The following is a 25,965-nucleotide window of genomic DNA, read 5'->3' on the forward strand; positions in this document are numbered from 1 at the left end:
ATATCTGTCTTCAGCTATAAATGTGAAACTAATATTTCTGCCAGTAATGATCTTCTAACTTTAAAAACAATGTCCTTACATCATTTAATAATTACATTTATAATAATTACATTTCTAATACAGTTCTCTAAGAACTATAGTTAAAACCAGAATAAAGTATATTCTGTGGACCAAGTTGACGGTAATTTTAAAATCCCTAACAGTTTATGGGTATATAACTTTTAAGGATACTAATACAGCATCAACCCAATTGTCCTTTATTTTGGCTCATCTAATTTACAGACATGATTTCTGAAGTTTAACAGTATTTGTAATGGCAATGTCCAAAGTGATTTTGGCTGAGTAAACTGCTATTTGTTGAACAAAAATGTAGTTGTTTGTGCAAGTTTAAACATTTCACAAGGCCAGCTGAGTTCATTTCAACCCTACTTACAAAATAATTATTGGCAAATGAAATGGGCTGAGGGGGAAGAGACAAGATATTTTCAAGCTTCTGAGAGATTTACAAAGCCAAGTTCTTCAACTATTGAAAGTGAAATTGAAAGGTCACAGACAATTGAAAGGTACAGGTTGAAATCTCAGGATTAAAAAGAGTTCCAACAAGAGGAATATTTACAATGGAACAATGAGGAAAATGTTTTGTTACAGTCAGAAACATGGAAAATATGCTGTTCAAAATTGTTGGCTCTGGAATAAATAAAATCCAGACTTGGACTATTAAAAATATCAAAGTGATCCACTGTGTGCCAACTCCATTTTCTCCTGTTGTTTGTTATAAAGAAAATCCATTATTGAATATAATGCAGTTCTGGTTAAATTATCAAAGACATTTTCCATATGCAAACTGTTGTTTACCATATGCTATATATTCTTCACTAACAATTTTAATACACCTCTATCACATGGTTCCATAGGTGCAGAGTTAGACGGAAATTTTGAATTATATTTTAACCTCTTACCCAAGGTACAACCCCCCTTTGTAATAGCCATTCAGCTCATTCTGTTGAGCACCTATTATAAACAAAATTAGAGATACAAAAATACCTTCAAGATGTTCATGGCCTGTTAGGTGGAAGAAAGCATCTTTGTCCAATGGTTGCCATTAAGCCTAGACTGAAATTCTTCTATCTTGTGACAGGGAGCTCACCACAGTGCAAGGAAACCCATTCTTTCAGTGAGTAGCTCTATAATTGGGACCGTGTGTATTAAGCTGGGACTGACATCAGCTGACCCTGGTTTTGCCTTCCAGAATAGTATGAGCCAAATCTACTCCATTTTTTTCAGCTGAGCTCTTCAAAGATTTTTGAGAGCACGTTCCTGTGTCCTACCTAGTTTCTCCACCCTCCACCTTCATGCAGCAATCTTATTTCCCCTTATTTTCACTACCATGAAATGCTTTCCTGCCCTTAGGGATTTAAAAAATTATTTCATATCAACGGAATGAGCCTAACAGCTAAATACTCAATATTGCACTTTAAATAAAACAGACTTTTAAAATTATGACATTAAGAAACCAAAAGTTATAGCAATTGGATACAGTCTGGGATTATCCCTTTGTAATTAGATGAGCATTGACTAACAAAAGATGTTTAGGGGGGAAAAAATGGAACAGAACACCTAAGTCTTGCCAAAACTGTGTGTATTTGAGAGGGGGGCATGATAAATCTATTATAATGAAATTCACGTGCTCTAAGACAATGACTGAACTTGATATTTAAAACTATTTAAATCTGAAAGTTTAAAAGTCACAAGATTAGTTAGGTCGTGTTTCAGAAATGACTCTACAATCTAAATTTCTCACGAGCAAGTCAGGTTAATGACACCAGACTCTGCTATCTTCAATGGATAAAACAAGGGATCAACTTATATGTTAAATTTTCTTCTAGTGGTTATACATTTGGTACCTTTATAAGCCATAACTAACAGACCCAGGATAATTTAAATCCAGGAGACTTTATTTAGCATCCAGAATGGCCCCTCCAACCCCAAATCCATGCAAGAACACAAAGCCAAGGGGTAAACTAAAAAAAAGAAGAGATTGTTTTATTGTGACATTTATGACATTGACCCCTTGTTGACAGGAATGACCGAGGGTAATCTTGGCATATTGCACATGCTGTGATGAAGGATGCACTGGTGATCCTCTGGCCACTGAGGCTGTTTCCTGGTCCTCCCAGACCTCTATGCACGCGTGGGCCAGTCACAGAAATTTCATTACCATTTGGTGTATACATTTAACAAGTCTTTGGTCTTAATAAGCACCATTACAAACCCTCACATTAAGGGCATTATTATTCTAGTTTATAAATGTTTCAATGATAAAAAATAGCACGATTACAGTATACACACACTTAATTTACATGTAATGTATTATACTCATAACTGAGATAAGCTACTGAACTAACTTTGGTTGATTGAAATTAATGAAGTATTGGAACTGAATACTTGTAATTTGGTTTCTAAGTTGTGTAAATATTACAGTGCATTTATAAATCTAGTTTGAAAATTTACTAGCACCAAATAGGTATCATAAATGGCCAACCTAGTACTGGTATTTGGAGAAGCAAAGTTTACAAATTTGCAAAAAACAGAGTAGTCCATCAATTGAAAGCACATTCCTGTATGTTTGTGGAAGGATGGCATGTCAGCATAAATGGCCAACCCCCAATGGAAATACATGTCCCAGTTTTCAAGAATCAACACATATGACAAGGTAGCTTAGCTACACACACGAGAAGCCTGAGAAAGTGGTTGTTTTGAACTAGGGTAGTCACCTGTACCTTGCTTTGGTAATACAAGAATAGTGCTTATTTATACAAATTTACTTGGTGAAAGATTGTACCTATGATATGATGATTCTGATTGGGGGAAAATATAGTTCTACCTATCTATATTTGTTTTTCTTTTAATTATTTGGTCTCTGGATGGTGAATTAATGAAGCAAAACCTGGATTTTCATCTTCAGATTATCACCCAGTTCACCACTGAGGTAGTCTTTGTCATATTTGTCTTCTAGTTGGTTAAGTTCTTTCTTTTTATAAAGTGGAGTACTACTGATTTGTAATGAATAGGTTCCAGCCACTGGCTTCTTCTTTGTGAAGTGGAGGTAGCTGATCCCTTCCTTTTGGTTGATTTTAAAGAAGCCATCTTCATTTCCAGATTCGATCAAGTATCTGTTGTGATTCGTCAGAGTTGTAAGAGCTGGAAGGAGTTCTAGGATTCGAACCTTGTTACTGATGTGGGAAATATTGAAAGCGAAGATGGCCGTCTTCTCAACATCCCAACTTGCAAGACTCACATTGGCTTCTGTCTCAGACTGATCCTGGAAAGACACATGGCAATGTGTTAAATGCAATGTACATATGCTACTTAGCTGTCATATTAAAGAAAAAATCACTCAAATTTCACACTAATACAATTTTCTGCCTTATGCTGCATATACAATATTGAAAGCATTTTGTTTAGACCACGAATGTACTAAATTGGCACATATTTGTAATATTTGAAAATATGAACTGATGTCAGGGAGAAAAGCAGGTTGGAATCATTTGTATCTGGAGGTCTCAAAGTGTAGTCCCTGAACAAGCTGCATCAGCATCACCTGGGAATCTGTTAGAAATGCAAATTCTCGGCATCACCCCAGAACGACTGAATCAGAAACCTGGGGATGTCTCCCAGCCATCAGTTTTAACAAGACCTAGTAGGTGATTCAGATGCACGCTCAAGTTTGAGAACCACTGTTTTAATAGATTATTTTCTTTCCAAAGACTTATCTCATTTCTTAAACGACAGCAGATGGGCTGCAGCACCAATAGGAAGAACCAGACTATTTCAATTTGATTCACTGACGCAAAACCATCTCCTCCTAAGGACACACCTATGAGCCTGCTTCCTGACTGTGATGATCTGCTAATATGCAATGCTTTTCACCTGGCTTCTTGCTTGCCCCTCTGGGACCACATGTGCTGGATTCTATGGGCGCAGAGCCAGAGGTCTGGGTGAATATCTGTGCACTTCTGAGTTGACTGAAAGGCTGCAGCAGCCGTAGGCAAAGGAGACCAGGCTGCTTCAGCTCCACGTTATTTTTGTCTACGATCCAAGTTCCCTCACACTCCACATGGCTCTTTTCAGTACAGGAGCCTCTAGCTTTCAGAACTTGGCGTCCCTATGTAGGGAGCACTATGTCACTTCGCTATTCTGCCCACTTGCTGTCCTGGATCTCAGACCTTATCCTTTCAGCAGACTTTGGGTGGGTATTTGACTCTTTTTTGGCGAGACACAGGAAATGAGCAAGTATGTGAAAACCTTCAAATGGGCACTCCCGAAAAGCAGCAAGAAACTCCAGAAAGCCCCACGGCCTCTTGTAAAATACAGCCTGGAGCTCAGGGAATGTCTGGAGCTTCTCCCTGGGGAGCTTTTTCACACTTTGGAGCATCCTTGGAGGAAACCACAGGAATCTGGAAGGACTTTCCACTATAGGAGACATCAGGAGAAACTACCTTCTGATCCACCTCGATATTGGAGGCATCTGTTTCGTTTGTGCTTCTCCGTTTCCTGCCCCGTTTCGGGTAGCCATTGATCTTACACTCGTAACAAGCCTCTGGGGAGAGTGAATTGTCATCCATTTCACCACTGACAGGTGGCTCTGGGTTTCCTCGGCCCATGCCCATTCCAGAAACACAGTGCCTGCAGCAGAAGGGGAGCGTAGATGTTTTTAATTAGAATGGGAAGACAAGGTAGGTGGTACAAGAGTTCTGGTGACGCCTGCTCCCTGCACTTGGGAGACACAGCCCTTGCTTGTCCGCTGGAGGATCAGCTAGTTCTGAGAACGACATTGAGGTCCTCTGTTTGGCCTCTAATTCCCAGTTCCCTGAATGTATTGATTTCTTTCTACTGCCTATCAAGACCCTGTCTTGCATATTTATTTATCTCTTCATTTCTAAACCTAACATGGAAAGCATTTTTCAGTACTTATACTGGGGAGGAGACACGGAGTGGAAACAAGAGAATAGTCGATGAGGGAGGCTATGTAACTTGGGAGGCTAAATAAAAATGGCTTCTTTTTATGAAACAGGCTCCATGGGAGTGAGCGAGGTATGAGACATCACTGTTGGGTTTCTTGCATTCCTCCACTTCCATCATTACTCTTCCTCACTCAAGCTTTGGAGCAATTGCTCCTATTCCTTGCTGTGTCACTTTTGCTGATGCTACTGAGGATAAGAAGAAAGCTCCAGGTGATAATGAAGGTTAATGTAATAATAAACTATGATGATATGCAGTATATAAAATGCATGTATCAGAGCTTGCCCAACTGTGGGAAACTGTTTCAAGTCATTCAAAACCACTAGGGCCACTGGCTGTGACTCATGTGAAGATGGATAAACAAACCCATGCCCAGGAGAGAACTCGTTCAGCTGTTTTTCTTTGCCTTTCAGTTATCAAAGCCAAGTTATGGAGGGAGGCTCGAATGTTTCACAAGTACCTTGTTTTGTTATTCTGCTTACTATTTCAGAGGCCACTTGGAATGTGTATTTATCAAGCTCCTCTTTCCAAATGTGTTGAAACATTCGAATGGTCCTTAAAAGAATCTTTATTTGGGGGCAGAGTCCACTCTAGTGATTCAGAAGGGCCAAAACTGTTTTAAATGGGTAGATTTCTAACAATGGGTCATAATGTAGACCAAAGATTATTTATCTGTTTTTCTGTTATAGCTGATCTGCTCTTTAGAACTCATTTTCCTACATACCCTCAGGATTCAAAATACGTTGCCAATGAACAGAATATCTGTTGTATTTCAAAGCAATTTATAGGTTCCTACTGTTTCCCCCAAACTTGCCAGAGTCCAATACACTTCCTTTCCTCTTTATCTTGCAACATGAAATACGTAGAAACAATACAATGAATGAACTGATAAATGCTCAGCCTGTGGGTGTGTGCGCATGCCTATACATTCACACAATGATTACATTATTCGGAGGTAAACTGCAAATTTGCAGGCTTTGGTTCCTTTCTCAGAACTCCTTTCCAGTATTTTCATATCCCGGGAGCACCACTTATAAGAAGTGTGACTACAAAATCCCACTGGCCAAAAGCCAGTTTAGAGTGTCACAATTTTTGCTGGGAAAAAATGGTTCTGGCATTAAACTATAAAGAATGAGTCTACTGAGAGCCAGACACAAACATCTGGGAATTTGTGTCCGATTGCTGGCATTCTGTGTGCTTCCCACGAAACATTCTTCTACCTACCCAGATCCAGAATGAATCACTTGATGTTTGTATGTCAAGAAATCAAAGACTGCTACATTAATAATTTGGTGTAAGTGTGGATGTGTGTGGGGGTGTGTGTGTACATGCATGTGGGGGAGTACATAATGTATATATATATTTAATGTCTACGTGTTCCTAATTAAAAAGTTAAAATGTGCACTTCCTCTCAGGACAGCTAAAACTAGGCGGACACCCGAGTCCAGATTAATTCAGCAGGAAAAAAGATTCAAACTTTGAAAACTTAACACTAAACTTTTAAATCACTGAGTAAACTAAAAATAGGCCTTCCCTGCCCCAACTCTCACACAGACATACCTATAATTTGGAAAAGTGTTTTTTTTTTGTTTGTTTGTTCGTTTGTTTTTGTTTTTACCAGGAAAATACAGTAAGTGTTTCAATTCTCATGCCCAATGCACCTTCGGTAATATTTAATGTACATTCAAGTCTGAAATGTAAAATATAATTTAAAACCTAAATGATCTCCAACCCAAAGGGATGTCTTTGACTTATCCTAACAGGAGCTAGATACAAAGGCATTTTAAGTCCAGATAGAATCCTCCCTGCCCCAGGAGAAGAGAGGATCAGTAGTGTCCAGGGTGAGCCCAGTTCTGTCATGGGTTGGCAGAGGTGTATTTACAGAGAGACGAATCACTTCCCAACAAGACGTGAAGATCAAGAGAATGAGATAGAGAAGTCATATAGCGAGATATTTACGATGTAGTTTCATTACTCTGTTTGATGTTTCCAGAAATCCAGATGCTTCCTTTCAAATAAAATAACCTAAAACTTTTGCCAAGCTAACTGGAATTAATTTTAGGATTACAAAAAGCATGGTTCTCCTCTGCTAGGACAGGTAATGTTGAGTTCAGTAGACTTTATTATATTACGAATGACAGAATCTCCAACCATGACCAGGAAGAGCGGTGCTTACCCTTGGCCTATGCGGAAGTAACCAGGTGGACAGCCACACAGGTAACCGCCCTCGGTGTTGGAACAGCCATAGCTGCAGGGGGCCTGCGAAGAGCCACATTCATTGATGTCTTGGCATCCTCCACTGAACTGTTCATACTGGAAGCCGGCGGGACACATGCACTTGTAGCTCCCCAGGGTGTTGTGACAGGAGGCTCCTCCGCAGATGTGAGCGCTGAGGCATTCGTTTTCATCTGCAGGGAAAAGAAGAAGCAGCATGTGTGGCAGCAGCCAGAGATTTCTATTGAGGACATTGGATCTGGCCCCTCGCTGCCGGCCAGCTGGCCCTCAGCTAGGCTCTCAGGAAGGGAAGACAGGCAGAGGTGGCTGGGTGGGGAGAGCAACAGCAGAGGAAGATGCGGGCATGGATGTGGCTTTTTGCTATGTTGTGAGTAAACATGGAAGATGAAGTCAAATGCACCAGGCAGAGGGCATTAGAGGATGGCATTCTGAGAACCAGCAGACTCCAGTTCTCATCAGAAGTCAACACTGGTATCTTCTGCTCCATGGAAACATCCAGTCATAAACCAACATGGTGCTGGTCCATAGCTAGGATTTAGGGTTCAAGGTGGGAGGGAAGGAATCTTGCAGTTCTCTGCGCCCTGGCTTCACAAGTGCCCAGCAAGGAGACAAATATCTCAAAAGCAGAGATCAACCATTTTCCCACAGGCTGCTTTCCCTGTCCGCCTATTTCAGGATGTGCCGATCTGGCAAGGGCTGATATCCTGCCCCAAGTGTCTGCCCCATTTGGACTTCCTTTTCAAAAATCTGCAAAAGCCCCCAGGTACTTGTTCTGGGAGATGAATAATGCCTTCTGGTATGTCTGCTCCCATCACTGAATCGGCCCCCTCCTTATTCAAACCAGCCTCCTGCCCAGAGTGTCTGAGCCCTGTCTAAAACTAAGTGTGGCTGGAAGAGAATCGGTGCAGACTTCACGAGCAGTAATTGGGGAAAACCCACAAGAGAGACAGAAGCTGTAGGACTGGCTACCCACAGGGACCTGCCAAGTCTGATGCTAAGAAGCAGGAAAAAGAAATCTTACTTAAAAAAATCAACTAGAAGGGAGAAAACCATGAGTTTCTCATTATTTCTGATTTATAATTTTTGGAAGTCTCTAATATATTTTTGTAGACCTGCCTTTGCAGGGCAGGTTGGAAACTTGCTGGTAAGACGTTTCTTAACTGCCATAGCCCATTTTCAGCCGTACGTTCATTTGAATATAGATAGATTGGCCTTCTCTTAGTGAATACCCAATTCCTACGGAAGCGAGGAAGGGGAAGCAAATGAATGTTTATTAGATACCTGTTTTATGATAGATAGGATACAGGCATTGCCCATTCATTTCCTTAGCTTTCCTCATAATCCTGAGAAAGCGGTATATTCTCTGTTTTACAGCTGAAGAAAGTGAGGCTCAGAAAGCTCTTCCAAGATGTCATAGCCAGCAGCAGCGGGGCAGAAATTCACAGCCAGGTCTGTTGGACTGCAAAGGCCATCCGTGTGCTTTCCTTTATACCACAGTGCCTCTCAAGAGATGCTCCACATTTAAGCTGGTGCTTCCTTTCTCCTGTAATACGTTTACCTTCTTTGCTAAGGCAGATTCATTTATAAAGAAAAACACTATTTCTCAAAAAATCTATTTTTTCTTTTTTTTAAAATTAGAAAACAGGTGGATAAAAGTGGTGGGGAAGGATTCTCACTTGTCTATATTTAGTATATATTCATATTTCCTTTCTGCCTACCTTCCTTCCTTCCCTCCTTCCATGCCTCCTTCCCTCCTACCTTCTTTCCTTCTCTCCTTCCCTCCCTCCCTCCCTCCCTTCTTTCCTTCCTTCCTTCCTTCCTTCCTTCCTTCCTTCCTTCCTTCCTTCCTTCCTTCCTTCCTTCCTTCCCTCCTTCCTTCTCTCTTTCCCTTCTTCCTTCTCTCTTTCCCTTCTTCCTTCTCTCTTTCCCTCCTTCCCTTCAGCTACAGGTCTTTGACCTTAACTTTGCCTGTCTGAAGATGTTTTGTATCCAAAGACCTTCAAGTCTCCACCCAAGGTCACTTGGGCACCAGGCCTCTTAAAATGGAAATAACAATTTTCTCTTTCTCATTCTTCCCTTTCTCTTTCTGTGCTCAACACATTGTGTTATTTCTCCTTATTTTAAATTGAGGACGAAGTGTGCAATAGAGAGCAACAGAAACCATTGGCACCAAGCTCCATGTCAAACAAAGAATGAAGAACCAAGCATATTTACTTCAGTGGAGAGAACACCCCTGGGCTGATGTCTTCTTGCTCCTCCATGTCCATCCTCCACCCTCTCCACCTGCTCGTGGCTCCACGTGGCTGATCTATGGAGCATGAGCAAGCTCTGTTCCCCTGTCCCCCACTTTTGGTTGGCCTCAGCCATCTGTTTCTTGCTGGGACCCTGACTAATAAAACCTGCAGGGCGTGGGTATATGAGGGGGAAGACTTGTCATTCTTAGAGTTATTCTGTGTCTTTTCCTCCAAAGAGCAGAAGTAGGACCAATGGTGAGAAATTAGAGGGAGGAGAAATGATTTTTTTTTTATACCAAAAAAAGACATTTCTAAGTATTAGAAGCTGTCTACACATAGATTGGGCTATCTTGGGACACAGTGAGCACCCTTCAAGGTGATATTTAAGCCAAACTGGGATAAGCAAGCAAGTTAGAGAAGGATTTACATATTAGGAAAGAGGGAAGGCTAGATCTAAGGTTCTTTTTAACTTTGAGCATCTATCTGTGTTACTACAACGATCAAGAGTTCTCCCCCTCCCCTTCACATTCTTTTACATTTTATTTTACATTTTCTTCCCTCCTTGAGAATTTAATAAAGTTTAAATTAAACTTGCTTATCTAGGTTGGAGAGGTAGGATGGAGTAGAGCACAGATTAAAATAAGAAATTGGCAAATATTCAGTGTTTACAGTTTAAAAAACAGCATGTTTGTGCACTTGCCCTTTGTATCAATATGCAAACACCACGATTTGGTTAACATGTCTTGCACTCTTCCTGACCTTTTTCATCCTCTGCACTCTGGAGCAAATGACTCCACAAGGAATTTTTTTTACACTCCAAAATATTTGTTTTATTCTTCCAGTTGGTACTTAGATTGGCGAGGGTTTTGTTTGTTTTATAAAAAGAGACAATTCGAGTTTTATCAAAATAGCATTAAAGTCTGAAAACCACTCCTTAAAAGTGGATTGAAACCCACCACTCTGTCCTCTAAAATCAAAGGTTTCAGCATCCAGATTGCACTGTTCATGTTAGCTGTGGCCTTAAGGGAGTACCGATAGGAAAATTCACAAAGGCAGGATGGGCTTTCCTTTACTCACTTTCTCCAGAGGAAAATGGGTCAACTCCGTCTATCTGCAAGCTAAATTTTTGAAATTTACTTCTAGAAAGCAATGGAATCGGTGGCCTCCTTACCCCAAAGAGTGAACTTCCAGCCACCTGGGAGTGAGGATCCAGGAAGGGCTGGTCTAAGAGATTTCCTCTGTTTCTTGTGGTTCTGGGGAAGCTATTTTAGCCCAAGGCAATACTCATTCTAGATAACTCTAATTCTCAAGATTTATGAGAGCAATTTGGCAGCTCGAGGCATTAAGAACCCCAAACTTCTTCTGACTTCTAAATCAACTTATTTTTTTAGAGTGTCCAGCCAGGAGATGATCTTCACAAGACTAGAGCAGAATCTCCAAGACACTAGTGCATGGCCTGGTCGCCTCTACTATCCTCAGACTGATGGTAGGAGGAGGAGGATAAGGTACAGGAGCGACATACCTTTCCTCTCTTATGTTTCTTCACTTAGCTCCAGCATTATTAAAAGGACCTAAATAGGCCGGGTGCAGTGGCTCACGCCTGTAATCCCAGCACTTTGGGAGGCCAAGGCGGGTGAATCACGAGGTCAGGAGATCGAGACCATCCTGGCTAACACGGTGAAACCCCGTCTCTATTAAAAATAAAAAAATTAGCCGGGCGTGGTGGCGGGCGCCTGGTAGTCCCAGCTGCTCGGGAGGCTGAGGCAGGAGAATGGTGTGAACCCCCGGGAGGAGAAGCTCGCAGTGAGCCAAGATCGCACCACTGCACTCCAGTCTGGGCGATAAAGCGAGACTCCGTCTCAAAAAAAAAAAAAAAAAAAAAAAAAAAGACCTAAATAATGAGAACAGAAAGGTTCATAAACGGGGTACTGGATCAACGCAGTTCACTCTGGAAGTTCTGTGAACAATGTCAGAAACTGATGATTAACATCAAAGACCTCCCTGAGCTGCTAATGAACAAAGACATTTTGATTAAAACCAGATAGCTAGCCAGAGACTTGCGCAGTCTAAACTCCTAATAGCACAGGGGTCACTTCAGTCAACCCGACGCGCCACTGCAAAGCTGTCCTGTGTAGAATCAAACTAGATGACTGAGATGATTTTGATAAATGAAAACACACCAAATATGTCTTCATCTGCATGAAAGTGAACCATTGCAATGCAGAGCCTGCACCCAGGAAGCAGTAATTCTTTGAGTTTTTGCTAAGGAGGGCTCTACCGAATAGTGTGGCAACCAGAACAGGTTACCAAAGCACCAAGCTTGCAGTGGCACTCCACAGACACTTGCTGAATGAACAAAAACAAGTGAATGTGACACTTGAAAGGCAGCTCTAATCAGAAAGTTAAGAGTTGTGGATTCTAGTTCCAAGCATGTCACTAAATAACTGAGCAAGGACATATTACCCTCCCTTTCTGGACTTCTAGGTCTTTATCTGTAAAACAACGTGCCTGAGCTAAATGGCTTCTGGTATCCCTCCAAACTCACAATGTTTTGATTCTGTGATGTGCATTAAGAGTTATTTTCCCATGACATTGTAGAATCAAAGATGACATCATTTCAATTTAATGAGAGAGTCTGTAGCTCTCCCTTAATTATCAAAAGAACTTAGCAATCTTGGAAAAAAAAAAAAAAAGAAGAAAAAATCTTGCTGTGTCTCCTGCTTGCACTCTACCCCAAAATGTGTAGAGCTGAACAGAACTACTTTGGCTTTTTCAGGCCAAAAGTCACTCAAAATAGCCTCTGGCTGGCTGATATTTTTCAGTCATAAGTAAGATTTTTTGACCCCTGATGTTAACATAACTCAAGTGTGGGCTGAGGACTAGCAGTGCAGTAGGAGGGTGGAGGATACTGGGCTTCAAGAAATTCTGGGGGCAGGCCGGGCGCGGTGGCTCAAGCCTGTAATCCCAGCACTTTGGGAGGCCGAGACGGGTGGATCACGAGGTCAGGAGATCGAGACCATCCTGGCTAACACGGTGAAACCCCGTCTCTACTAAAAAATACAAAAAACTAGCCGGGCGAGGTGGCAGGCGCCTGTAGTCCCAGCTACTCGGGAGGCTGAGGCAGGAGAATGGCGTAAACCCGGGAGGCGGAGCTTGCAGTGAGCTGAGATCCGGCCACTGCACTCCAGCCTGGGCGACAGAGCGAGACTCCGTCTCAAAAAAAAAAAAAAAAGAAAAAGAAATTCTGGGGGCATTTCATTTCAGATGCTCTCAAAGTATCCTTGATTACAATTTTTTTTTCTTAGTTTGCTGTTTTGCAAAGACTGTTACTTCCCTTGGGTTTCAACCAGGTTAGGGCAATTTTAAATGAGTATTTGTTGCTTCAATAACACATTTACAGCTTCAGAAAGAAAGCAGTGTTTTGCTTCATAGCAGCTGATAGCCATGCATCTTGAGAGTGAGGAAAAGTTACTTGCCAACACACTGGTTCCACTGGTAGTGCTGGAGGTAGCCCTGGGGACAGCTGCACCGGTAGCCCCCGATGATGTTCTGGCAGCCGTGCTGGCAGCGGTGGTTACCCTCGCACTCGTCCACGTCTGAAAAAGAAGCAGAGCCACCATGATGCCAACTCAACATCTCTCTCTGAAGCCACACGGATTCTAATAAGAAATCTGGCCCCTACACATCCTACATGTTATTCTACCACCAAAAAATTCAAGAATATCTCTTCTGGAACTGCTGCTAAGTCCAAGGAGGAAAAAACATTCAGAGAGCCCTGGCAAAGTCTACAAATAAAAATGATCAGGAAATTAGTGCAAAGTCCAAGGCACTCTCTGGGACAGCTCTGTAAGTTATAAGTTATTTGTGTTTGCTGTTTTTTTTTTTTTTTTTTGGTGCCACAATTAGAAACCAAAATGTGTCAAAGCCACAATGAACTCCTAAAAATATCATTTAAACTTTTAATTAAACGTCACCAGAAGAGCTATTCTTCATATGTTTAGTCCACATGGGAGAAATCCCTTTATGGCTCCGGACCCAGTGACCAGAAAATTAATGAATCAAAGTCAAGAGTCTGCCTATTTTTCTTGACTGAGTTATTCCCTATTAGGTTAAATTAAAAACGGAGCAGAAAAGGTCTTGAAATACTTAGGAAAGGCATGTGTGTTAGACACAAGCATGAGACAAAACATGAATCTCTAAGATACAGGACCTGTGCACACTGTTTTAGCTGGCTGCCCCCCTGGGCTCAGATCTGCTATCTCATAGAGGCTGATGATGAAGGTGCCGATAGCCACACAATGCCACCGCCACAAGGATTTACCAGCTGGATCGCAGCTGAGGTCTCCACCCACCTTCACAGCTGGAGCCGGTTTGATCAAGTGAGAATCCCCGCTGGCATTCACAGGTGAAGCTTCCAGGAGTGTTCTGGCAAATGCCCTTAGACCCGCACAGATTGATGTCAGAGGTGCATTCATTGTTATCTATGAGAAGCAGTGGGGGCAAAGACGAGTTAAAATTCCCCAAAGCTCTCTTTGTATCGTTGAAAAGAAAGTTAGAAGGATGACTCAGAAAAGACCAAATAAAGCCAACAACCCTTCACATACATGTACAGGTGTGCTCACACATACACGCACTCATATATTTCTTTGAGCTTTTGTTTTCTTATCCCAACAGCAGAGGAAACAGAAAATAATCCCTTGAAAGAATCGCTACATTCCATGTAGGATTTTTCCTCTCCTACTCACCAATGCAGGCCGTATGGTGCTGGGTAAATCCGGGAGGACATTTGCATGTGAAGCCACCAATGGTGTTAACACACAGGAACTGGCAGTTGTGTTGCTTGGTTGCACACTCATCAAGATCTATGAGAAAATGCAAGATAGGCATTTGAGTCAAGTCAACAAAACAGGATCAGGGAAGCCGCCCCTATGAAGCAGCTCCAAGTTTGATTTGGAAGTCTCAAATGACCCTGACTAGAAAGAAGCCACAGCAAAAGGCAAGGAGAGACACAGGGGGTAAAGATCTGAAAGATAAAACAAGGTGTCCATTTAGACCCTCCCCTCAAAAAAATTAGACAGATCTTTGGGGGATCCAAGAAAACACAATTCTAATAGGAGAAATGCAGGAATTCCTCAACAAAGGAATTTCAAATAAATCATGACATTTTAAACAAATTTTTAAATGAAGTAAAAGATGAATGATTCTGCAAATTTTCCAGAGCATTGAAAAGATCTATTTAAGTTAAAACATAAAGAGAAATGTTGAAGCTGGAAATTAATTTGCTGGCTTAGTTCTTTTCTGTTTGCTGTTTTTAATCTACTCAAATGAAGTTGTCAAAAACAAAATCTGATTTCTTTAATTAGGGATTCTTCTTAGGATAAAACAAAATTGAGCAATCAGGAAGGAAACAAAGCAAAGGAAAAATTCATTTTAATAGCTAAAGGCACTTTAGTAAAACTGCCTCCAGGCCGAGCGTGCTGTATTCCCAGCACTTTGGGAGGCCAAGGCAGGCTGATCACTTTGAGCTCAGGAGTTTGAGACCAGCCTGGGCAACATGGCAAAACCTCTAGTAAAAACACAAAAATTAGCTGGGTGTGGTGCTGCGCACCTGTAATCCCAGCTACCTGGGAGGCAGAGGTTGCAGTGAGCTGAGATCGCACCACTGCACTCCAGCCTGGGCAACAGAGTGAAACTTCGTCTCAAACACAACAACAACAAAAATAAATAAAGAAAAACAAAAATCCAAAACTGACAACTGCATCCAGTGTTTATCCAACATTGTTTCCCACATCTCCATAAAGCCCTCTGCTTTGACCAGGCCTCTTTCCTCAATGCCTCAACTTCTAGTTGCATTCTTAACTCCAATGTTATTTCAAACTATCAAGAGATGAAATGCTGTGTTCTAACTTCTAGCTAAATTTTAATGATAATTTAAAAACTGCCACATATTCAGGAAAAAAAATTAGTGACTTTATTTTATCACAGATTCAACCACTATGCCCCCACCATCTGCACAACTGTGTTGGAGCTACAGATCAAATCACTAGCTTTGCCAGTGACTGCTTCCACTCCACAGGGCCAGTTCCTGGCTAGAGTAACGTCTAGAGTGGACCTACACTGAGAGACCCTTCCAACACCTGTCCTAGTTCCGGCTTCTCTTACAATGCAGCCCGTCCTGTGCTCTTTCCACTGCTGAGAGCTTCACTGATATGCACTCTCTGTTCAGCTTTCTCAGAGCCTGTGGACTGGTTTCTCCTATCTATGGCCCAAGGAGCTTGGCTTGAGCATCATGACACATTGGCTGAAGCTCACCTGCAACAGGTGAGGAAGATGACTCAGTGATTTCTCCTAACACTATTTCATGAGTACAGCACATGAAGAACAGCAGCACTCGCTGCTCTTGCCTCCAAGAATGCCCTTCCTCCTCTTCTCCCCTCTAATCTGCATCCCACCCATCTCTCATTGGGGATGTGCTGCTCCCATACTCCTCCCACGGCCACCCTTCTGGCCTCTTCCTTCTCAGTGTCCATGGTGCAACTATCTGCACTATTCATTTGATATTTAGTTATACATACCAAGTAAGTGGAAGAATTTGAACCTTATGAGAAAAAATAGGAAAAGGGACAAGTTGTGAGTGGACATGTAAAAATTACAGTTGCTCTTTGCACTCCTAAAGCCATAAACAGAACTTTATTGATGCATTTTCATTTTTCATCTTTTAATTGCTAGAAACTTTTGAGAATTTTCTGCCCCCAGAGGTTAGAAAAAATGCTATAAATTTGTTTTGCTTGTTACAGATAATATATACAATGAGACATATTTTCCCCTTGAATTTGGTTCTTAAACGAATACATTTATGGCTCTGAGTTATAGCTTCACATTGCCTAGAACTCACAGTGACCCCAGATGTAAAATAAGTTCCACATTTGAGAAGAACAAAGCTATGAGCAACTGTTCATTTAAGATGGTTAGAATGTGTAAGTAGGTCTCTCAACTTCCTCTCCCCAAACTACAGGATTAGACAGGCTTTGTGCTGCGCAGGAAGGCCTCAGGCAGTTGCCCATGATGTCATCCTCCATTACATGCCTCTTAACTCTCCCTTTCAGCAGACACAGGAAAAAGGTCAAGAGCCCAACTTCTTGCTGCTCTCCACTTCTCTCCTCTCCCCTCCTCCAATCTGGATCCTATCCATCTCCGTGGGGATGTGCTTGTCCCACCCTCCACCCTTCTAGCCTCTTCTCAGATTCAGTGGTATACACAGCTGCGTCATTCATTTGATATTTAGTTATATACACCAAGTAAGTGGAAGAACTTAAGCTTTATGAGAAAAAAATAGGAAAAAAAGACTCCACTCTACCCTTTACCTTCCTTACTTCTGTACGTTTCTATATATTTCCTTCAAAGTTTCATGGCATGACATGATATCTCTTGGTCTACCACTTGGTCTACCTTTTCTTCTCCAAATCTCTCATTTTGCAAATTATTGTTAAGTATGACTCACTAGTGCTATTCACTAAATATAACATTCTTATTGTTGAGGAAGATGTTTATAGGAGTAAATTTACACCAAAAAATTTTTGCAAAGGATAACTTCTGGTTGAGAAGGGATTTCTGCCCAGAGTTTTGCTGGTTCTTAATTCTGCGTGATATTTATGTCTCAGGGAAGCTCCTAGAGGGCAGAAATGGACTTTTTCTGCAGAACAAAAATCTGGATACAGCACCTAATTCATTTGGCACCATGTCCTCTAGGATCATGGCACTGATTATTCCGAGGCAGGACCTCCCTGGAAACCTGAACTATACAGCTATAAAGAATAAATACAAAAACCAGAAAGCAGAGAGGTCACCAATTAAGAATCTGCCCCACTAGAGCCACTGAGAGAACTGGCCCTGCTATCTCTGAGACCGTCATGGATGGCCGCCATGGATGCCCAGGGGGCATGCAGTGAGGATGGCTGCTCCCACGGGTCCTCCACAGTCTCCCTGGCTTTAGCCTCCCTCCCTCCAGCATAGGAGGTAGGTCCCATGGAGGCATTAACACCAGGGAAGCACCTCCCGCCTGCAGAGCAGGTCTTTCGGCTTGCCTGTGGAGTCCTTAAGGGCAAAGGAATGCAGCCATATGTCAGGAGCTAGGTGAGAGGCAATGGTCAATTCTACTTTACCTTTGCAGCTCCTTCCATCCTCTTGCAGAATGTAGCCTTTCGGGCATGAACACTGGTAACTCCCTTCTGTGTTTTTGCAGATAAAATTGCAGGGTTTGGGAGCCTGGTTGCACTCGTTCAGATCTACGATCAAAGAAATACAGTGTGACTGTGCATCTAAAAAGGATGTCTACATGCTCAGTTTCCACAGGGTCTAACAAAGAATTTTAGTTTTGGGGAAAGAAAAAGTAAACTCTGTGTAGACTTGGATGATTGTCCTATGCTTTCCTATGAAACTGCATAGACTTTTTAGATTTTTAGCTTTGGGTTTTTTTTTTTTTTTTTTTTTTACCCCATAATCTAAAATTTCCACTTGAGGATAAGCCATCAGAAATAGACACTTACCTACACAGGAAGTCCCAGTTATATCTGGAGTGTACCCAGTTTTACAAATGCAATGATACGATCCTCTGTCATTGACACACTCCCCATTTCGGCAAACATCATGAATAACCTTGCATTCATCGATATCTGTAATTTAACAAATATAAATTAAGATAAGCAATATATCATAAAATTGACAACATTAATATGCAGGGGGTCACTTCAGTGTACATACTAATAAATTGTCTTACTATATTTTGGGCCTAAGAAATTAAACCAGTAAAGATGACAGCATAAATTTAATATGTAACAGTAGCTATATCAAAAGGCAAACAATTAACTTCATTAGACTATAATTGATAAAATAATTCAGCTACAGACAAACTTTAAAAACAATTGGTCTTCCAAATGTATATTTTTCTCTTCTGGGTCCATAGAACAGCCAGCCCATCTAAACATATTTGGCTTTTTGTGTCATCTCATGCCATTAAGCTTGCCTCCTGCTGATATCTCATAAATGAATCACAGAAGCAGATCCTTTTGATGAGGAAACCCCACTTCCCCCCTAATATTGCATGCTCAAAATAAGAAGTAAGGTTTCTTTCTTTCTTTTTTTTTTTTAACATTATTTTTGTTGTATTTGTGGTTAATCCTGAAAAAGTTCAAATTACATAATATTGGGGAAATGAGATGAACTTCTGTCCTCTGATGAGGGAGAAAACTAACCAGGGCTCTGAGGTGGATGACAGTGCTGGGTTTTTGCAACCTGCTAAGGAAGGGAGACCCTTACTCATGGCTCTACCACAGAGAGAAAGATTGGGTCAACATGCACTGTTGAGCATTAAGGCCACTGTCCTCCATATCTTGACCCATTTACTGCCTTACTGGTTGGCGAAGTGCCAATACAAGCACTTTCCATGTGGGTTTGCAGCCCTTGACTGCCAAATAACCATTTTATACCAACAGCTGGGTGTATCTGACCTTTACAAGTCTACTCTAAAGTGCAACTTAGCATACTCTTATTGGTCTCTAGAAATGAGTTTTTTTTGACCATCTTATTGCTATATCCTCCAAAGAATCAAAAATTCCTTTTGGTCACTCCATCTTATCTTTCTAGGTCTGTTGTTGTTTTTTTTTTTAAGTCACCTCCAGTTTCGTTATTCTGCCTTCAGCTACATCTTCCCCATATAAACACAAATCCTTCTTAACCTCCTTCTTCCCCTTTCACTTCCAATTCCCTCCCAAGAAGCTCAAAAAAGCTCTCACCTTTTCTCAGTCCTTTTATGAACTAAAAACCAATTGTAGTTACAGTTGATAAACCCAGGAATCATATTAGTGACAGGCCTAGAAATCTCTAGAGTTGCCTTAGACACTCTAACATTCTCCTCATCCTGCTTCAGTTAAGGAGCTTGTGCTTTTCCAGATGCAATCGTGTTTAATTGCCAGGATATCAGCATGATTTATACTTCTTTTGTGCAATATAGTTTGGCCAGTTTTAGGAGTTCCACATCTTGGTGGACTGTTTTGGGCCTTTAATAATCATTTATTTCAAAGTTCATCGAAAAGCTTAAAAAATTATATTCCGAGTAGCCAACTGACTTATAGTAAACTTCCGTTGAAAAAGTTGAAGGCTTGCTGGAATGCAGAGGGAGAGTCCTCAGCACACACGGCTTAATCAAGTGGACCAAGGCCACTTTGGCAGCATGACCTCAAATGTCTAAAACTCCAAAATGAAGAATTTTTGTTGGCCTCAGCTGTGCAACTCAACCTAGCCACATATTGCAGATTCTGTATTTTCATCTGTTTTTCACACAGAAAACAAACAGATTCCCTGCAAGTATTTTTGGACTATAAATGAAGTACCTGCTCCGTTGGTCATGAATCCTCGGCCATGGGGACAGAGTTTCTTGAAAGCCACAGTCCCCTGGAAAGGGCAGATCTCACAGTGGGGACCCCAGCCTCTCCCTCCATCACAGCAGCATTCAGATTTGGTGACAGGGTTCCTGTTGCTGGAGCCGATCTGACACATGTTTTGTAGCACCTCTGTGAAGCAGTACCCTTCCCGATTGTCTGGAAGGGACATTATATGGCAAAGGGGATGTCAGGCAATTTTAAGAGCAAACAAGGTATTAAAAATTTGGTCAGATATAAAAACCAAAAAAGGATGTAACACTTTACCCTGGGTGAGAAGAAGCAAGAGGGGAAAGCTGGAGACAGCAGTAAAAGAGAAAGGATGACGTCTGAGGGAAACAAATAAGACATTCAGTGAGTAGGCAGAAAGACATTGGCCTAGACAAGCTTATAACTCTCTCTGCTCCCAGAAATACAGGGGAATAGCCATGCTTACAGAGAGAGGGGCAGAGGAACATATGGAAGCGGATCCTGATCACCAAGGGCTTCAAAGGCAGCCAAGAAATTCCAAACAAGTGATTCAGGATCCAATTAGCAAAGGAAGAATTTAGCTGCAGGGTGGTGCTAAGCCCAATGGACAATCACAGTCACTACGGCATCTCCAAAATATGAACATTTTTTATCCCTCCTCAGATTTTGACATTTTCTTGTATTTCAAATAAGAGGTCTGGGTTTCCGGCAGCCCAGTGTGGAGGCTGAGCTTAGGAAAGCATGCTGCCAACTGTACTCACCGAGGCACTCGTCCTGGTTGGGGCTGGCGGTAAACCCGTCATTACACTCGCAGGTGTAGCTCCCACGGGTGTTGAGGCAGCGCCCATTCTCACAGATCCCTGGCTTCGTCTGACATTCATTCTCATCTGTTTGATTTTATTGAAGGACCAAAAACAAGAAGAGTCATCTGACTATTTTATAGAGGATGGAGCTCCTTCCTTGGTTCCTTCCTTCCTCCCTCCCTCCTTCCCTCCCTTTGTTCCTTTTTCTTTCCTTCCTCCCTCCCCTCCCTCTCACCTTCCTTCCCTCTCTCTCATCTTTCCTTCTTAACTTAGCTTTTGAATCACTAATCTGTTCATATGGCTCAAAATTTAAAAGGCATGAAAGAGACTTCATTCATTCTTAACTGTTTGGTTCCACTGAAGGACTGAAAACAGAAAGAGCCATCTGAATCTTTTATAGAATAGATTTTCTTCCTTCTTTCCTATATAGTTTGTAAATAGCTTATCTCTTCACAGGGTTCAAAATTAAAAAGGTACAAAAGGGGATTCAGCAAAGGTACCCCTTTCATTCCCTATTTCCCAGACACCAAACTCCTCTCCTGAAAAGCAACCAATTCTGGGGCCAATTTCTAATGTATCCTTCCAGAGCTGGATTATGCATATAAAAGCAAATACATACATAATGTACATATGTGTGTGTGCACTTCTGATCTTTTAAAAGCATAACTGATAGCATTTTATATACTTAAACATAGATGGTGGCATTTTATGCGCACTTACATTTTTCATTTAGTAAAATTTGAATCTTTTCATATTTGGACACAAAAAGGACTCTCAAAAGGTTATTTCAAGTGAAGAGGGAAAAATGTGAATATCAGCATATGAAAGAAATATTTTAATACATATTAGAATAATGTCTATAATGGTCAACACTGGTCTGGGGGAGTTTGTCTAGATTAATCTTGAGATCAATCTAGATTATATCTTCAATATAGGTTGTGTTTATTGTAATATTTCAACAATATTATTAAGAAATCATAAACTACAATTCAGTTTCCCAGGTTTAAAAAAACATTAAAATATCTACAGATTCTTAGAATTATCTGACGATTATTTAGAAAGATCAAAAATAATTTGCTGAGGTGCTTCCCTTCCTTTGAGAATAGTTCAGGGTCCCTCAGATGGAGCTCTCACTAGGAAAGACAGGAAGTTGGAAGGTGACATCCAGAACAGTGTTAAAACAGGTTCAAAACCCCAATGCCCAAGCCACCCCCAGACCAATTCAATCAGAATATCTGAGGTTGGACTCCAGCTCCCCAAGTGATTCCAAAGTGCAGCTGAGGTTGAGAATTACTGATCCAGGAGGATCCAGTGTGTGACAATTAATCTACATATTTTCTTTTTCTGTGCTTTTAGAGTCTGTTCTTTAATTACTGCTTCAGTCTGTATTGTACAGAGCAAAAGGGCAATGGAATTCTTAATCTTCTTGAATAACAACATAAAATATATCTTTATAACACCATTTATTTTTAAAAAGAAAGAGAATGCATGTGAGAAGGTTTTACTAATTTTCTCCTGTAATTATTATCTAAGCAGAGGTCAGGAAACTTTTTGTTAGGGTCAAATAGGAAATATTTTAGGCTTTGTGGGTCATATGGTCTCTGTTGCAACCACTTGGCTCTGCCATTGTGGCATGAAAGTAGCCACGGACAATATGCAAATGAATGGTTATATCTATGTTTAATAAGACTTTATTTATAAAAACACACAGTGGGCTGGCAGGCTGGAATTGGCCTGTAGGCTCTAGTAGTTTGCCAACTCCTGGTCTAAAGCTGAAGTTCTCAATGTTGGATCCATATTAGAATCAGCTGAGGAGCTTTAAAAAAAATCAGTGCCTGGATGCTACTCTCGACAAGACCAGATTTTCTGGAGGTAGATCCCAACGGTTTCGAGAGATTCCTGATTCAGAGGTACCTGGCATTTGTATTCAATGTCAGGGCACCGGTAGCAAAGTTAAGTCAATAGGGAGGCATTCCAATGTGATGGGGAGAATTGACCCCCACATCAACAAGAGAGTACAGAAAGTAAAGGAGGAGAATAGAGAAAAGGCAGGCTGTTCAAATCCTGGCAGCAAATGGGTTAAGAAACTAGAGAAAGGCCAGCTCAGAGGAACAATGACAGTGCTCTTGGAATTCACAAATGATCACGAGGCAAGGGCACTACCATGGAGAGTCTTGACATGAGGTAAGAGAACAAAATGGGTCTCACCAAGAACACAGTGTCACAAGAACATAGAGCCCAGGTTCCTTCTGTCCACTGTCACTTCTGATGCACTCAAAGCTCTTTCCACAGGGATCCTCTTACCTACACAGCCTTCTCCATCAGGTCTCCGCTGATACCCGGGTCCACAGATGCACATGTATGTGCCAATGAGGTTCTTGCATTCCATTTGTTTTTCAGTACAGTCATGTTTTCCCTCTTCACACTCATCCTCGTCTGTAAAAAATGTACGATCACAAATTTGTCAAAGAAAATGCATATATCTGCCTTAATTACCTGACTTTTAAACATAAAATGTTAGTAAGTAACCAATTTTCATCTATGTTATTTCAGTTTTGGCTGTATTTCCTTCTGCTGTGTTGAGTATGATCTCTAAAGAATGGAAAGGAATCTTCTAACCACCTTTGAACTTGAAGAAATTGCTCCCTAATCAACTGATAACCTCTTCAAGAAGCATGATTCTAATCATGCTTTTTCTCCCTTCCCCTTCCTTTATTTTCTATTTATTTTTATTTTTATTTATTTATGTTTTTGAAAGAGTCCCTCTCTGTTGCCCAGGCTGGAGTGCAGTGGCCCGATCTCAGCTCACTTCAACCTCTACCTGCCAGGTTCAAGTGATTCTCATGCCTCAGCCTCCCGAGTATCTGGGATTATACAGGCATGCACCACCATGCCCAGCTAAATTTTTTTGTATTTTTAGTAGAAACGGGGTTTCACCATGTTGTCCAGGATGGTCTCAAACTCCTGGCCTCAAGTGATCCACCCACCTTGGCCTTCCAAAGTGCTGGGATTACAGGCATGAGCCATCGCGCCTGGCTGTCCCTTTCTTTATGTTTTATACTCCTTTGTTGAGGCATGATTTCTAATTCTTGTTGACTAATTGAACTAAAAGGGCCTCATATAACTATAATATAATGGATATATCTTAATATAACAATAATTATAACAGCATTATAATCACAATATATGATAATGCAATAATTATAATAACAGTACTATAACCATAATGGATTATAATAGAGTAACAAACCAACACTTACATTATGCAATAATTATAATAATAACACAATATATTATAATATGATATGATATTATTTTTTTGAGATGGAATCTCACTCCGTCATCCAGACTGGAGTACAGTGGCATGATCTCAGCTCACTGCAACCTCCACTTCCTGGGTTCAAGTGATTCTTCTGCCTCAGCCTCCCGAGGAGCTGAGATTACAAGAATGAGCCACTATGCCCAGCTAATTTTTGCATTTTTAGTAGAGGCAGGGTTTCACTATGTTGGCCAGGCTGGTCTCGAACTCCTGACTTCAGGTGATCCACCCACCTTGGCATCCCAAAGTGCTGGGATTACAGTCATGACCCACTGCGCCTGGCCAATATGACATTATCTTTATATGATAATATTAATAAATAGGATACAATAGTAGAATGACTATTTTATATACATACATATAAACATATATTCATTAAAATATAAAAACCATATATCTATACATGTTTATATATAGAACAAAATGGGTCTCGCCAAGAACACAGTGTCACAAGAACACAGAGCCCAGGTTATATATATAAACACAGAGCCCAGGTTTATATATAAACATATATATATATATATGGTTTTTATACTTTAAGGAAAAGCCAAACATCTAAAATATCTTATTCTCTACTGGTTCTTCCCTCCTTCATTTCCTCTTCTGGACTTGGTTGGGCCTTCCTCAGTCTTTACTTTCTGTCCTATTGCACTTCTTTCTTTTTTATCTTTCCCTTTTACACGCTCTGAGCAGAGACATTTGAAATTTATTCTGCATATTATTAGAACTTTGCATTTAGGAAATTTCCCCACCCTTATGCAAAATTATATTTATGCCATCTTGTCTGTCCATTTAAGATCTTGGTAGAAGCAAATCAGAGCTCTTCACAAGCAAACTCAATGATTACTGAAGTTTGTGAAATAGAGCCTAGTTCAGTGCTTAGGAAATTGCAGGTGTTCAGGAGGTATTTTTCATGGAGATGGTTTAGCTAAAGTAGATTCCACGTGTTACCCCATTCTTGAAATAGAATATCCTTTGGGGTTCTCAGATCATTTTGTATATATAACCACCATAGCATTTATTACACTGTATTATGAGAACTTATTTATATCTGTCTCAATCTCTTCATATTGGGTCTTTTGAATGTGGGGAAATGTCTTTTTCTTTATATTCCCACATCTTGTAGAAATACTGGCATGTTGTGAGCATGCAATGCACAGTGAGACGTAATAGAGGATCTGTAGTGCAGTCCTCGACTTAAGGCTTGACGATGCTTCCAGCTACAATTTAGGGGGAAACGTGGCAGTGACAACCCCCGTATTGTCCATGGACTATTTATATTCCCCAATTCCCAGCCCTCCCCTACTAACGGAAGCTTTGAGGGACATCTCCCCTCACAGATAGAGTTAGAGCTTCCTGGCTTAGATGACCTTGAACACGATGACTCACCTCTGCACATCCTACGGTCTTCTCTGAGCACATATCCCACGGGACATTTGCATTCATATGACCCGTAAGTGTTCACACATCGGAAGGCACAGAGCAGAGGATTCTGGGCACATTCATTTATATCTGCAGCAAAGGAGAGTAAGAAAATAAGGGATCATGGACAGCAACAAAGGGAACCTACCAATTGAACAAAAACTCTAAAACTTTTACCAAAAGTTGCAATGCTTCCTTGTCATAAACATGAATGGACCAAGTGGTCTCCCATTTCCAGGAAATTATAAAATGGGTTGATTATTTTATATTTGGTATAAGTAGGGTGACTCTCCATTCCCGATTCTCCCAGCACAGTCACAGTTTATGTTTGTTGTCCTGGTATAATTATTAATGATTATTTAGGTGGATGGGAAATTACAGGCCACTCAACATATGAGGGGCTTTTCTGAAATTCTGGCTTTGAAGGCTCAGGTTGACCATTTGTCACTCCCTACAGTTACATGGCGTGGGAATCAGTTTTGCCCCATTCCGCCAAAACAATTGTGGTCAGCACAGAAGCCAAC

The 25,965-nt window shown here is 41.0% G+C and overlaps 1 protein-coding gene across 2 annotated transcripts in view; it reads right to left on the reverse strand.

The window, feature by feature from the left end:
• Positions 1-241: 241 nt before the first annotated feature.
• Positions 242-25,965, reverse strand: part of FBN1 (fibrillin 1) — a 245,476-nt gene continuing 219,752 nt past the window's right edge. Inside the window, exons 55-66 of one of the 2 annotated variants that reach the window (XM_025389802.1) lie at positions 25,409-25,531; positions 23,005-23,136; positions 20,659-20,784; positions 19,880-20,086; positions 18,038-18,163; positions 17,654-17,776; positions 14,237-14,353; positions 13,844-13,972; positions 12,968-13,087; positions 7,199-7,430; positions 4,500-4,686; positions 242-3,322 (exon numbers count right to left, since the gene is read on the reverse strand). In XM_025389802.1, the coding sequence (XP_025245587.1) occupies positions 2,933-3,322; positions 4,500-4,686; positions 7,199-7,430; positions 12,968-13,087; positions 13,844-13,972; positions 14,237-14,353; positions 17,654-17,776; positions 18,038-18,163; positions 19,880-20,086; positions 20,659-20,784; positions 23,005-23,136; positions 25,409-25,531 (2,012 nt within the window). In that variant the 3' untranslated portion in view covers positions 242-2,932. The remainder of the gene's footprint in view (positions 3,323-4,499; positions 4,687-7,198; positions 7,431-12,967; positions 13,088-13,843; positions 13,973-14,236; positions 14,354-17,653; positions 17,777-18,037; positions 18,164-19,879; positions 20,087-20,658; positions 20,785-23,004; positions 23,137-25,408; positions 25,532-25,965) is intronic. The other variant, XM_025389803.1, reaches the window with a different exon arrangement.

Source organism: Theropithecus gelada, chromosome 7a, assembly GCF_003255815.1.
Source record: "Theropithecus gelada isolate Dixy chromosome 7a, Tgel_1.0, whole genome shotgun sequence".
In the NCBI taxonomy this organism is placed as follows: Eukaryota; Metazoa; Chordata; class Mammalia; order Primates; family Cercopithecidae; genus Theropithecus; species Theropithecus gelada.